The 13,922-nt window shown below is 40.7% G+C and overlaps 1 protein-coding gene across 1 annotated transcript in view; it reads right to left on the minus strand.

The window, feature by feature from the left end:
* Positions 1-13,922, minus strand: part of LOC126194940 (adenylyl cyclase-associated protein 1) — a 202,809-nt gene that overhangs the window by 52,801 nt on the left and 136,086 nt on the right. Inside the window, exons 2-5 of the mRNA XM_049933329.1 lie at positions 9,574-9,817; positions 8,745-8,940; positions 8,475-8,560; positions 4,125-4,387 (exon numbers count right to left, since the gene is read on the minus strand). Coding sequence (XP_049789286.1) covers positions 4,125-4,387; positions 8,475-8,560; positions 8,745-8,940; positions 9,574-9,817 — 789 coding nt within the window. The remainder of the gene's footprint in view (positions 1-4,124; positions 4,388-8,474; positions 8,561-8,744; positions 8,941-9,573; positions 9,818-13,922) is intronic.

The raw sequence follows: 13,922 nt of genomic DNA on the forward strand, positions 1-13,922 counted from the left end.
CACCCAACGGTGTGTTGCGGAGGGCACTTTACGTGCCACTGTCATTACCTCCCTTTTCTGTTCCAGTCGCGTATGGTTCGCGGGAAGAACGCCTGTCTGAAAGCCTCCGTGCGCACTCAAATCTCTCTAATTTTACATTCGTGATCTCCTCGGGAGGTATAAGTAGGGGGAAGCAATATATTCGATACCTCATCCAGAAACACACCCTCTCGAAATCTGGCGAGCAAGCTACACCGCGATGCAGAGCGCCTCTCTTGCAGAGTCTGCCAGTTGAGTTTGCTAAACATCTCCGTAATGCTATCACGGTTACCAAGTAACCCTGTGACGAAACGCGTCGCTCTTCTTGGGATCTTCTCTATCTCCTCTGTCAACCCGACCTGGCACGGATCCCACACTGATGAGCAATACTCAAGTATAGGTCGAACGAGTGTTTTGCAAGCCACCTCCTTTGTTGATGGACTACATTTTCTAAGGACTCTCCCAATGAATCTCAACCTGGTACCCGCCTTACCAACAATTAATTTTATATGATCATTCCACTTCAAATCGTTCTGCACACATACTCCAAGATATTTTACAGAAGTAACTGCTACCAGTGTTTGTTCCGCTATCATATAATCATACAATAAAGGATCCTTCTTTCTATGTATTCGCAATACATTACATTTGTCTATGTTAAGGGTCAGTTGCCACTCCCTACACCAAGCGCCTATCCGCTGCAGATCTTCCTGTATTTCACTACAATTTTCTAATGCTGCAACTTCTCTGCATACTACAGCATCATTCGCAAAAAGCCGCATGGAACTTCCGACACTATCTACTACGTCATTTATATATATTGTGAAAAGAAATGGTCCCATAACGCTCCCCTGTGGCACGCCAGAGGTTACTTTAATGTCTGTAGACGTCTCTCCATTGATAACAACATGCTGTGTTCTGTTTGCTAAAAACTCTTCAATCCAGCCACACAGCTGGTCTGATATTCCGTAGGCTCTTACTTTGTTTATCAGGCGACAGTGCGGAACTGTATCGAACGCCTTCCGGTAGTCAAGGAAAATAGCATCTACCTGGGAGCCTGTATCTAATATTTTCTGGGTCTCATGAACAAATAAAGCGAGTTGGGTCTCACACGATCACTGTTTCCGGAATCCATGTTGATTCCTACAGAGTAGATTCTCGGTTTCCAAAAATGACATGATACTCAAGCAAAAAACATGTTCTAAAATTCTACAACAGATCGACGTCAGAGATATAGGTCTATAGTTTTGCGCATCTGCTCGACGACCCTTCTTGAAGACTGGGACTACCTGTGCTCTTTTCCAACCATTTGGAACCTTCCGTTCCTCTAGAGACTTGCGGTACACGGCTGTTAGAAGGGGGGCAAGTTCTTTCGCGTACTCTGCGTAGAATTGAATTGGTATCCCTCCAGGTCCAGTGGACTTTCCTCTGTTGAGTGATTCCAGTTGCTTTTATATTCCTTGGATACTTATTTCGATGTCAGCCATTTTTTCGTTCGTGCGAGGATTTAGAGAAGGAACTGCAATGCGGTTTTCCTCTGCGAAACAGCTTTGGAAAAAGATGTTTAGTATTTCAGCTTTATGCGTGTCATCCTCTGTTTCAATGCCATCATCATCCCGGAGTGTCTGAATATGCTGTTTCGAGCCACTTACTGATTTAATGTAAGACCAGAACAGGATTTTCTGTCAAGTCGGTACATAGAATTTTACTTTTGAATTCACTGAAAGCTTCACGCATAGCCCTCCTTACGCTAACTTTGACATCGTTTAGCTTCTGTTTGTCTGAGAGGTTTTGGCTGCGTTTAAACTTGGAGTGAAACTCTCTTTGCTTTCGCAGTAGTTTCCTAACTTTGTTGTTGAACCATGGTGGGTTTTTCCCGTCCCTCACAGTTTTACTCGGCACGTACCTGTCTAAAACGCATTTTACAATTGCCTTAAACTTTTTCCATAAACACTCAACATTGTCAGTGTCCCAATGATTTATAGTGGGACAGCAATTTGGGGACTCTGAGAGTATGTTTGAATTTATGATTGCACCTAAACATATGATGCCAAGAAATTAGTTTTAGCTTAGATGATATGGATTATCGTTTTATGATCATCACTAAGATCACGAATTAGTGTCAAAATTCTTGTCATTCAGGAACTGTTCAAGATTCTCGACCAAAGGATCTATTTCTGCAAAATTGCACTGCCTAAAGCCTGCAGTACTCCATCCAACTTGAACAATGGTTTGGATGCTGTCCATCCATAAGCCTTCGAAGACCACCTCCTCATCCTCCTTCCCCTTCTTCTTCTTCCTGAAATGTTTCTACTTATGAAGGTCATTTATAGTGTCTCTTCAAGCCACTCTTTTTCTCCTGAAGTCTATAATTTGGCATCTCCACTCGCTGCAGTCCCCTTTAATTCACATCATTCTTCACCTGCTTTCTCAATCTTGTTCATGATCTTATTGTCCAGATTCTGTCCATTCTAGGACTCTTGTTCAAAGTCTTTCAGATCACATTCTTTTGTCATAAACCATTTAAGCCTATTACTCTCCACAGCTTCTTTTTGAGACTTGATTTGTGGGGTGTTTCATATTGTTTCATTCCTTATCCTGTTAATTCTCATCTCACTCAGGGTCCCAGAAAGCACATCTCTGTTGCTTGTATTCTGCTCAGACCTTCCACTGTCAAGCTTTTGTATGTCCATCCTTTTAGCACGACATCTCTGGGACGACGGCCATTTACTATCGTTACAGTTGATGGTTGGAATAGTGACACATTATCTGCGAATCCAGTAATGCTGGCAAATGATGGGTTGTGCATGGGGATCGTATCAACCTGTACTGCATCAAAACAGACTGAAGATGATGCAATTAAGTGTCGAAACTGGTAGTGACAAAATAAAATAAAATCATAAGGATGGCTGCAGGTGTTTTTATTTTTCCACTGTCAACGTCCAACATTCTAAGCCATGTGTCAAAACTGGCAGCTAATATGATTTGTAAGCCAGGACAGATATTTTCCAGTTTCTAATAACGTCCAATACACAATAACAAAATTTTGAACTATTTTCTATTCTCTCGAAAATTTCATCCTTGGTTGGTTGGTTTGGGAAAGGGGACCAAACTGCAAGGTCATTTGTCCCACTGGGTTAGTGAAGGATAGGCAAGGAAGTTGGCCATGCACTTTCACTTTCAAAGGATCCATCCGAGCATTTGCCTGAAGCGATTTAGGGAAATCATGGAAAACCTAAATCAGGATGTCTGGATGCGTGTTTGAACTGTCCTCCTCCTGAATGTGATTACAGTGTGCTAACCACTGCATCAACTCACTCGCTAATTTCATCCTTGATGCTTCCTCTCTTGGTTGATTTACTTCCTGAATACTTGAAAGCATATAATTCTTTATGTTCGAGATATTTAGTGACTGTATCAAACTAAGCAATTTGCCTTTTAGGTGATACATATCGAGTATTCCAAAACTCGCTGTCAATGTCTTTTCATTTGATGTAACTACACAAAATTATGAAATAGAGGCTCTGCCTATGTATCCCTGCAATAGAAGTTAATGTGAGTCAATTCCATCAGTGCTTATTCACAAATTGGTGTGAAGGAATTTGCATGGATGTTTTTCTGTAGTTTCTGCACCAGATCCAAGTTAATTTAAGTTATAAAACAGGAAATTGGTATGGCTCCGAACTACTTGTGAAGGACATCTGCTACTAAAGGTAAACATTTAGGACAGGTTTTTCACAAAATTAACTATGGTATATGCAAAAATAAAATGACATTTGCTTCTTCAGAGATGGTGGACAAACTGTTAACAAGATAGGCACTAACCTGTTGTGCAGCTGCGGACAGACTGGAAACTATTACTGCATTCCACAAACATATTTTCCCTGCTTCAACATGACAAATTGTCTACAGATGGTCAATGTTACTATTAGCTTTGACACACCAGGTGACATTCCTCATCCAAAGAGTTTCAGATACAGAATTAACATCAAATAATTAACATTACTTGTGCAGAAACTTCCACGTGTGAATGACAAAGCTTTCAATGTTAGCATACACTAGTTCTACAACTAATTAAAGTCATAGTGCACACAGGAACTACTTACAGGCTGTTATACTTTCGCCTTTGTTGATTTCAGCAAAGAGAGCAGATCGGTCCTGTGCAGAGCTATCAAGGGATGGGGCAATGTCCCCTGTAGGCAGTGCAGGGGGTGGAGGAGGCAGGCCAGGAGGTGGGGGAGGGGGTGCTGCAGAACTCGCCTTACCACCACCCCAAACCAAGCCTGTCGTATGATGCTGTTTCACAAATTGCTGCAGCTCTGTCAATACTTGGCCCCAAGCCTTTACCCATTCAACGTGAGTCTTGTCTCTGAAACAGAATAACTTTACATGAATCATAACTTAATGGAACTTAATAGAAACATTATATCTAAATGCAATAATATTGAAAAAAATAACTCAAACAAGTGTTAAAAATGTTAAATGCCTACTTCTAAAATGAGTGGTCTAAAGGCCACTAGAAAACCTATCACAAATCATATCATCAACCATGATTATTATGATAATGGTAGTGAGGATCAGCAAAAAAGTTAGTGGAGGATGAAGAAAATTTTTGCTAAGAAAGGAAAATGTTCATTTGAAAACCATAGCGGTGTGATAGAAGATATGATTCAACTGACCTCACTTCATCCAATCTGTGAAGTGGCTCGCCCAGCAACTACATAAGAATTTATAACAACAATCATATTAAAGATGAATCCATCATTTTTCATGCACATAAAGCATTGTAAAGCTGGAAAGAGACACACCAGAAAAACAAAGGAGAAGGAGGAAGAAGAAACAGAAAAAAAGGATGGGAAAAAGTGAATTTCTATCAGGTTTACAGCTAAGTTAACGTTTACTTAACAACCTTTGGGCATGAAAAATAAAATAGTTATCAATTTGCTCATTCAAACACACAGGAGAGTATTTAGATAAGGGTAAACCACAGAAAACCGTTATCATGATAACCAGGTGGAATTTGGACAACTGTCCATTATCTTTAATTTTACTTCATCTCACTTAGTAACAGACTGCAATACCTCAAACTATAAATAGTAAAATGAAGAGGAGCATTGTTAGACATACTTACTGAGTAAGGAATAAAAAGTAATTCTCTATTATCCACTCTACAACACTGAACAAATAATTTTGTATAGCAATTTCTCTCTTTTAACAAAGGAAGGAGTGACATTTAAAATTTTTTGGTACCAACTTCTGGTATGGAGGAAAATCCTTTGCATTGACTGCACTGTAGGTACTTATTCAGTGCAATATTTACACCATTTCCCACTTGTCTGCCATTTTGCTCTACAGAAATGTTGAAAGGTGTATGATTGGAATATAAACTCAGTTCTTATGAAGTCTGATACTGTGGCTGAATGGTGTGTTCTGCACATATTACAACTCTCATATCATGTTCCATTTAGCTTACCTCTTCAACAGCGGTTTATGTTGTGTTCATATGTCAAATTACTTTCTTAAAGTTTGTACAAGAGCTTGTTAGTGAGTACAACGTTCATAAAACAAAAATTCAAGACTCTAAGCTCAAACTAGCTTCAGAGAACCAGTAAATTTTATATTAGGTGTAATGGGTGTTCTCCAGTGGAGGATGGTGGGTTGCGGGTAAATCACAAGCAGTTCATTGCCAGTAGCAGCTTTTATTCATGTTCTGAAAGTGTTCACAGGAGGCTCGTACCCACATGAAATGAGGATTGGGGAGATGGGTTGTCAGTGCACAAAGCAGCCAAATGTAGCCATGTCTAGCTAAGCACAGCAGTGCAGGGACCTTGCAAAGCCTGTATACTCAGCCTCATGGTGGTGATGACTCAGTTACGGTGTGAGGTGGCATAGCCAGGCTCGCATTAAGTGACCCTGGGTGGCGAGGAGGTCTGGCACTAGTGGGCACTAAGTGGCTCGGTTTGAACCTCAGTCGAACAATGGTATGACTGGGGTCCCTAGCAGGTGGTCCTGTCAGGCAGACAGTGGAGTCAAATCAGCCTTGTGGCAGAAGCTGAAACTACTGCGGTTGCTGACTCCATGACTCATAGCTGTGTCCATCCTGGTCGGATGACCAATATTTCGACATGCCAAAGTGACTTTTTTGTTGTGTGCCTTCCACAGATATCACACGTGCTGCATGTTCATTTCAGTAACTGCCCACTCACTGACCAGCTGCAGGACCTAAGTGTGTGCAATGACACAATGCTGTGCCAGCATATTGTAGTAAGTGGCTGTCTGTGGCAACAATCCTCCTGCACTTGAATATGCGATGTTATACAGGTTCTTCTCCCTTTATAACACAAAATCAGTTTTTGGGTGTTAACAGCTTAAGTTTTTTTCGAGAAAACTTTGTAGTTGAACAGATCCAGAAATCGAATGGAAATTATCAAGTGACTTGACTTGCACGAATCTTATTGTAGGACCTCTCATAAAATCCAAACTGATTGAATCAATGTTAGATTCTTACCAGAATTTGCCACAGAGGTAAGTTCTCTTTTAACCATAATATGCTGTAGGTCCCTTGAACAGAAAAGTGTTGGTTGGTTGGTTGTTTTGGGGAAGCAGACCAGACAGCAAGGTCATCGGTCTCATCGGATTGGGGAAGGACAGGGAAGGAAGTCGGCCGTGCCCTTTGAAAGGGACCATCCCGGTCTTTGCCTAGAACATTTAGGGAAATCACGGAAAACCTAAATCAGGATGGCCGGACACGGGATTGAACCGTCATCCTCCCGAATGCCAGAAAACTGTGTCTAGCAGTTGAAAGAGAACACAAAATACATCTGTCGACAAGTAGGGTAGCAGAACTAATTCATAAACCTACTGTCCAAATCTTTGACAACCATCTATTGTGGTATCCTGGATTAATGAACTCAAACATAATGAGATAATTCTAACAGAAATACGTACTCTGTACCAAACAGTATGGATTTCAAAAACATCGGTTATGTGAAAACCAATTCGTACTTTTTTTTTCCAAACAACATCCTGAAGGCCAGAGCTGTGACTCACGACAGTGAGCTGGATGGGGTATTTCTTGACTTCTGTAGTAAAGCATTTGTCTCAGTACTGCACCAAAGCTTATTAGCAAAAGTACTATTCTATGGGGTTTCATACGAAATTTGAGACTGGGTTGAGGACTTACTGGTACGAAGAATACAGCATGTTATCCTGGAAAGTGAGTAGTTGACAGAAGTACAGTAACTGCACGCATTTCCCCCCAAAAAATGTGTTGGGGCTCATACTGTTCATCTTGTATATTAATGACCTGACAGGAGAGATTAATAAGTAATCTTAGATTTCTGCAGTTGTGTATAATGGCACAAATACCCAGTCAGATCTTCATAAGATTTCAAAGTTGTGCAAAGATTGGCAACTTGCTTTACATGCCCACAAATGTAAAACTGTGTATTTCAAAAACATAAAAATTTATGACCAGTTATCTCTTGCAAATACCTCGATGTAACAATATGCGAGTATTTGAAATGAAATGACCACACAGGCTTAATCATAAATGAAGCATTTGTCACACTTCGGATCATTGATATATGACACTAGGAAAATGTAGTCCACAAAGGAGATAGCCTACAAAACACATGCGTGATTCATCCACGAATATTGTCAAGGTGTTTAGGACTCATACCAAAAAGAATTAACCGGTGATAATGAAAGTATATAAAAAAGGGTGACACAAATAGCTGCACATATGCTGAAAAACGAGCTAGCAGATACTTGAAGACTACATGTCAACTGATCCACAAAATCTTACTTTCAAATATTCAAGAACCAGTATTAAGAGAGGAATCTAGGAATATACTACAACCATGTAAGGAGTGCTCCCATAGGGACTGCAAAGACAGCATCAGACTAGCTACAGGGCATGCAGATGCATTTAAGCACTCTCTCTTCCCTGCTGCATATATTAATGGAACTGGAGGAAACCCTAATAATATGCGGTAAAATAGGGAGAACCCACAGTCTCGCATTTTACAGTCATTTTCAGAGTATGGTTCCATGTGCCCGCATTTAACTAGAACACCTTAAGATCCTATTTTATTATTTCAGAAGAATAATGCAAAAAAATATGCTTTATTGAACCATTTCATTTAAAACTTCATAGGTTTATATGAGTCATAAAAGAGTAGCTAAGAAAGAATCTCCATAAAACCTCACCAATAGCACTCTTATATTTGTTAGTTTTTTTCTTATTTTACTATTAATGGAACTAATTTCATTTTCGAGGAAAATGAACTCAAACTTAAGACGTTAGCAAAGATGTAGGCTCTAAATTTTTCAATGTTTATCTACAACACAGTTTGCTTGGCTGGATAACTGCTCAATGTATCTTGAAATAGTTATTAAAAATTCTAATTGCATGTGTATCATCATGCTCTATCTGGAAAGTACTAAACACTTACTTTTCTCTCCATTCCTTCAGTACCCTGTTTGAATAAAATTGTGATGCATCATTCATCTCCTTGATGTATGGTGAAGGTGCTGGGCTCTGTTAACACAAAGTATTGCATATTTAAATAAAATGTATTCTAAAAAGCAATTATTTTGTTTTGTAATTCAAAACAGAAATGGTTGCCACTGAATTTTAAGGCAAATAATCAAAGCATGAGAGTCAGAAACTTTATATGGTGTCTGGTCAGGAAAATACACATTTATAAGGAAAGTTTACGTACGACAGTAACCCATCCTAAAGCAGCAATACTCTCGCTAACTGCACTCAGGTGGAAGAAATGTGGAGAATCTCTGTGTTTCTCACGGTACTCCTGAATAGCCTGAATGTGAGTAGATGTTGGTTTCAGAAGCTCTATATTTTGCATCTGACTAGGTTCTTTTGACTGAGCAGCATTTGTCAGATATTGCAACTGGGCTCTGCAAAATAAAATAAAAAGTAAATCATACTGAAATGTTTGCTACAAATCTCTGTTTCACAATTTCAAAATCTGATGATACTAATTAAGTAGATCTCTGTCAATCACTGTCAATAAAGTAGATACAATTAGTATTTTTCATTTTTGGGGGGTTCTTTGTTCAATACTATTATCTTTGTCAGCATCAGCAGGAGATGATGATAATTTGTAAAGTTTATTAAAAAAGGTAGTTTTATCCATTTGAGTGGAGAAGACCATGGCTGTTTTCATAAATTACTCTGTAGGAAATACCGCAATCTTCCACACTTGTGGGTGGTTGCAGTATTTCCTACAGTGTAATTTAAGACAGTAGTTTACAGGCTAGTAAAATAATTCATTTTTACAGGTGATTGTATGCTGCCCACTGTAAGCAGCATACATAGTTTAGAAAGAAAAAAAAGAAGAAGAAGAGCTTCTAATTTTTTTTTCACTTTATATGTCATAAATTTCTAATTAACAATAAACTCTGGGCTAAGAACGTGTGAATGTAATTACAGTACATTTGAATGTTGGAAAGCTTTGGGAAATACGATTTGTGAAGAAAGTGACTGTACAGACAACAACAATTGCAATGCAAATGAATATTTATACTTACTGAAATGCCTGACTGACAAGGTTAGCGTGCGAGGCAACATCACCACCTATTTGCCCCGAAAGCTTCAAATAGGAAGCCAAAGCCCCTTGTATTATGTCATTATATCCTGCAACACTCATGTTGGCACGGAGGTTGAGGGCAGATTCAGCAACTTCAACTGTTTTCTCCAGGCGTGTCGTTACTTTCTCCAAACGATTTATCAGTACTTCGAATTCGGCAGAGGGGGGGCGACCGTCTGCTTCACCTGTGTAAACAGAAACGAGAGCGTAAATAAATCACTGTAAGTTTCAGAGTCCATATATTTTAAACATATACGCGACTGAGAGCTACACACTGTTAATTATTTTCTTGTTCTTTTTACATTAGGTCAGCACATAGATCTTGAAAGGAATGTAATGAATTAGGCCTAGTTAAACAGGGGTCATGCAGGTCGTATCCAGAAAGTAGTGTGTTGTGATTCTTCAGGCTTTCCGTGTATTGTGTTGTTCACCAATCACCATGACGATGACTAAAATCTCGGGCTAATTGCTTTTGAATTAGGCTAAGAAAGACACCTGCAATAATATGTTGTTAAATGCTGTCAGATGTCTAATGATTGCTGTGGCTTGTTGGCTAACAGGTATACGTATATTCGCGTGACATCGGGCTCCGTGCAATGAACGGAGATTTGCAGTACGGATCTCGCACAGGCCGCACCTGGCAGATGTCTGACCCGAATACACACACCATGACTCACGCCGGTACTGACGTTGCGCAACGAATGATACGTCGGCTCCAGCTGTGCAAGATTTCTTCAAAGATCATAGTCACTTTTATAAATTTCTGTTCAGTGTTCTCAGGGTCACTTGCGTATGATGTTGCGCCAAACAAAAGTGTCGGTTTATAACGCGGAACTGTGCAGTATATAACGCTGTGCTTCGCGGGAATTTCTAACAATTATTTGACAACGTAATTATGTTGGCAGTAAACTCTTCGTTAATCTGGTGTAGCTCACAACGCACGGTCGCATTTCTCAAAAGCTATGGGAACGTTGTTTTTTTTTTAAATCTAACCGGAAATACTGAGGTACAGAGAAGGCGAATAAGCATCAGAAGAGTCGCACGGGCTAATAAATATCTATGACGTGAAGTCCTCGTCATAACTCATCGTGAGATGGAGACACTGATGATCTTGCATGGACGACCACAGACAGAATTTCGGTCACACGACACGAACTCTTCGGCGGGTTGGCCGCTGCGAGATCGTATTCCAGCTGCTTGTGAACTAATCTACCAAGGAAATACAAGGTAGAACCATAGATGATGAAATTGTGAAAAATAAGAGGAAAACGCCAGACAATGTCATAGCCACGGCGCAAATAGAACACACGAAACAACGGGAGGACTCACCCACGAAGAAGCTCGCAGCACGCCCACGGGCAGCCGGCGCTGTACTGACTGAACCGCGAGCGGCGCGCGCCGACGGCAGCAGGCTGCACCCGCTCGCCACTGATTCACGCACCTTACCGCGAGATATTTTAAGGCGGTGGTGAAGACTTTGCCGTTAGCCGCGCGCAAACGCCGTGCACACGCCCACGCGATCTCGAACGGCTCCTGGCAAGACCACACGCGATACTTATCCCTAGCCCGACAACGAAAATGATACATCGATTGCTAAATTTTCCTTTTTTCACCCTTTGACTTCAATGCTGTTAGTCTATCTACCCGGGACAGGAGGAGGAAGCAACCCGTCTTTTTCCGCATGACTTCTCCCCTAGATAAAAGAGCAACTATCCACACGTCCTTCACTGTTTTGGATTTAACGACTGCGGCGTCAGGGTACATTAGCATTTAAAGAAAGACGGGTGGCTTCTCAATATTTTCTCTTTAACGCTACCAACAAGTTGTTAATCACGATATTCCTTCATACCTGCCAACTATTCGCGATATGCGTCAATTGAAACTACAATTTCTATGGATACTAATGTAGATCAACCTCCCAATATCATTCAACATTCCAAGCGGTTAATAATTTCCGTTATTTTGGCTGCAGTATTGCTTCTCTAGCAAGATCTAGTACAATGGGAGCTCATAATTTCCACCATACTTCTCATAACCTGGACTGGGTTCATGGTACGCATCAGAAGCGAAGATTACTAACACCGACCTGGAATGATAGCTAACTGCTTTCGACATTTGATGCTTGCGGAATATTTTACGAGTTTCTTAGCTAGACAGTATCAGATGAATAATGAAACAGATTTGTAGAAGGCACAGTGCAGTAGTATCCCAGCCAGTACGAGACTCAGTTGATGCTGCTGGCTGTAACAAGTTCACGGAGCGGACCCGAGCAGCTTACTGCATGATATAATTCTCTAGAAGGCTGCGCGCGGAGAGACCAGTGGGACGCTCAAGGTTTAAATTCAAGGGCTCCTGCAGGTATGAGCTGGAGATAAAAACATAAAAACAGACTTATCAGCTGCAACTACCGAAGTACGATCATATAAAAACAGCTACTACCAGGAACTCGCCAGAATGGGTCCTGAATGGCGTCACTGCTTGAGTGCTGGGATGCGACGGTACTTCTACGCTCGACTCATCAAGCTGGAACAGAAGTCCACAAGGATTCACATTCAATTGGGAAAGATGTGGTAGGAACTGACGATGTCTGTTCAGCCATAATTGCAGACGTCACAGCACTGGCAATTGTTAATACTAGAAGCTGTGATCATGCAATAAATTATCACTGCAGCGAAAATGAAAGAACATAGCTCCCGTCGACGTGATCAGAAGCGAGGCGTTATCTAGCGCTGGGCAAAACTGGGGAAAGAAATTGTCCACGATCCTTTTCCCATTATCATTCTTCTATCAGTAAAACTGATTTTGAGAAAGCAAGGAAGTCCTTGATCAAGCTGGTAAGACGTGGATCCGAGCCCTGATTCTCTCCAGCGCGACTCTGCAGTCTTCTGCAGCGCCTCCTCATACGGCAAATGTGTTTAGAATGGTCACATCGCGTTGCCCGTTGGCATTTTGGGTGTTCCACCACCAACATTAGTATCTATACATAACGCGTAATTTTTGTAATACACCATTTAAGAGTTTGCGTGATCTATGTGTATTCCCTAAAGTGTTATCTTCTTATTGTCACTTCTACTCCCCATCTACTCCATTTATCTGTCCATTTTTACACTGTTTTTCTCTTTAATAAGCGTAGGGACTGTCTCCCACCAACGACGTACTTAAATTCGTACTGCCTAGTACGACGTGGCTAGTTGGCTTAGGATGCCAAACTACAAACCCAAACTCCTGGGATTCAAACCTCACACGATGCTGAGTTGTTTTTTCTATCACTTACCACTACTTTCACCCCTGACCATATTCTAAGCTGTACCGTTGTTCGGATTCTGCGCTAAATTGTTGGTGCACAGTATAGGTAACTGGAATAAGAGGGCCATAATTAAAGATTAATCGTCATCAGACGTGCGACATTCGACATTCATTGCTGGATAAAGTCCGCCTCTAGAATCCATATGTTACAGTCTTCCGTTTTATGCATCATGTCCGCTACTACATGTTTCCTAACACCGCCTTGCTAGATCGTCGTCTCGGGATGTTTCTACCTGTTTGAAGTTAAACAACTGCCTGTCACCGTTGGTCTGGCTAAATGTCCCGCCCACTCCCATTTCATTTCCAATACAGTCACAAATAATTACGTATTCCACTTCTGAGTGTTCCTTGTTGCACATCTTTGTTTTCCTGAGTCTCTTAGCAACACCCATACATCTCTCCATAGCTCCCTGAGAAATCCCTATTTTTTTAACGGTTTTTGCATTAAATTTCCACGCTTCAACTCCATTTATGTCAAAACCACCCATACACAATGATTCTTTTTCAGAGAAATAAGTGGCTCGTTTCTTTTTCTTTTTTTTTTTCTTCAAATTCTGCCCATCCAACTGTCTTCAACTGCCTTAAATGCAAAAACTCACCAACAGCTTCTGGGACTTTAATGTTGATTTTTACTATTTTCTTATCGATATTTTTAGTCTCGTTGTAATTAACTTTCATGTCTACTTTAAAATTTGCTCTAGTAAGTTGTTCCGTTCGTTGTGGAAATTTATTCGCACCAGAGGCAGGCAAACAGTACTACGTCATCAGCAAAGCTAAAGAGGTTTGGTTACGTACCATTAACACTTACTCCTCCTCCATTTTATGAGCTTAAGGATCCGAAATCATCCTCTACGTCTGCTTCAAAGAAGAGTTTTGGTAGTATGGAATCCCTTGCTTCATTTCTCTTTTACAGTGTTCAATGTCTCATAGATTTTAACAGAAGTGGAGCACTAAATTGACATGGCAAGGATGACGAAATTAGAT

This window comes from Schistocerca nitens, chromosome 1 (genome assembly GCF_023898315.1).
Source record: "Schistocerca nitens isolate TAMUIC-IGC-003100 chromosome 1, iqSchNite1.1, whole genome shotgun sequence".
NCBI classification, from domain to species: domain Eukaryota; kingdom Metazoa; phylum Arthropoda; class Insecta; order Orthoptera; family Acrididae; genus Schistocerca; species Schistocerca nitens.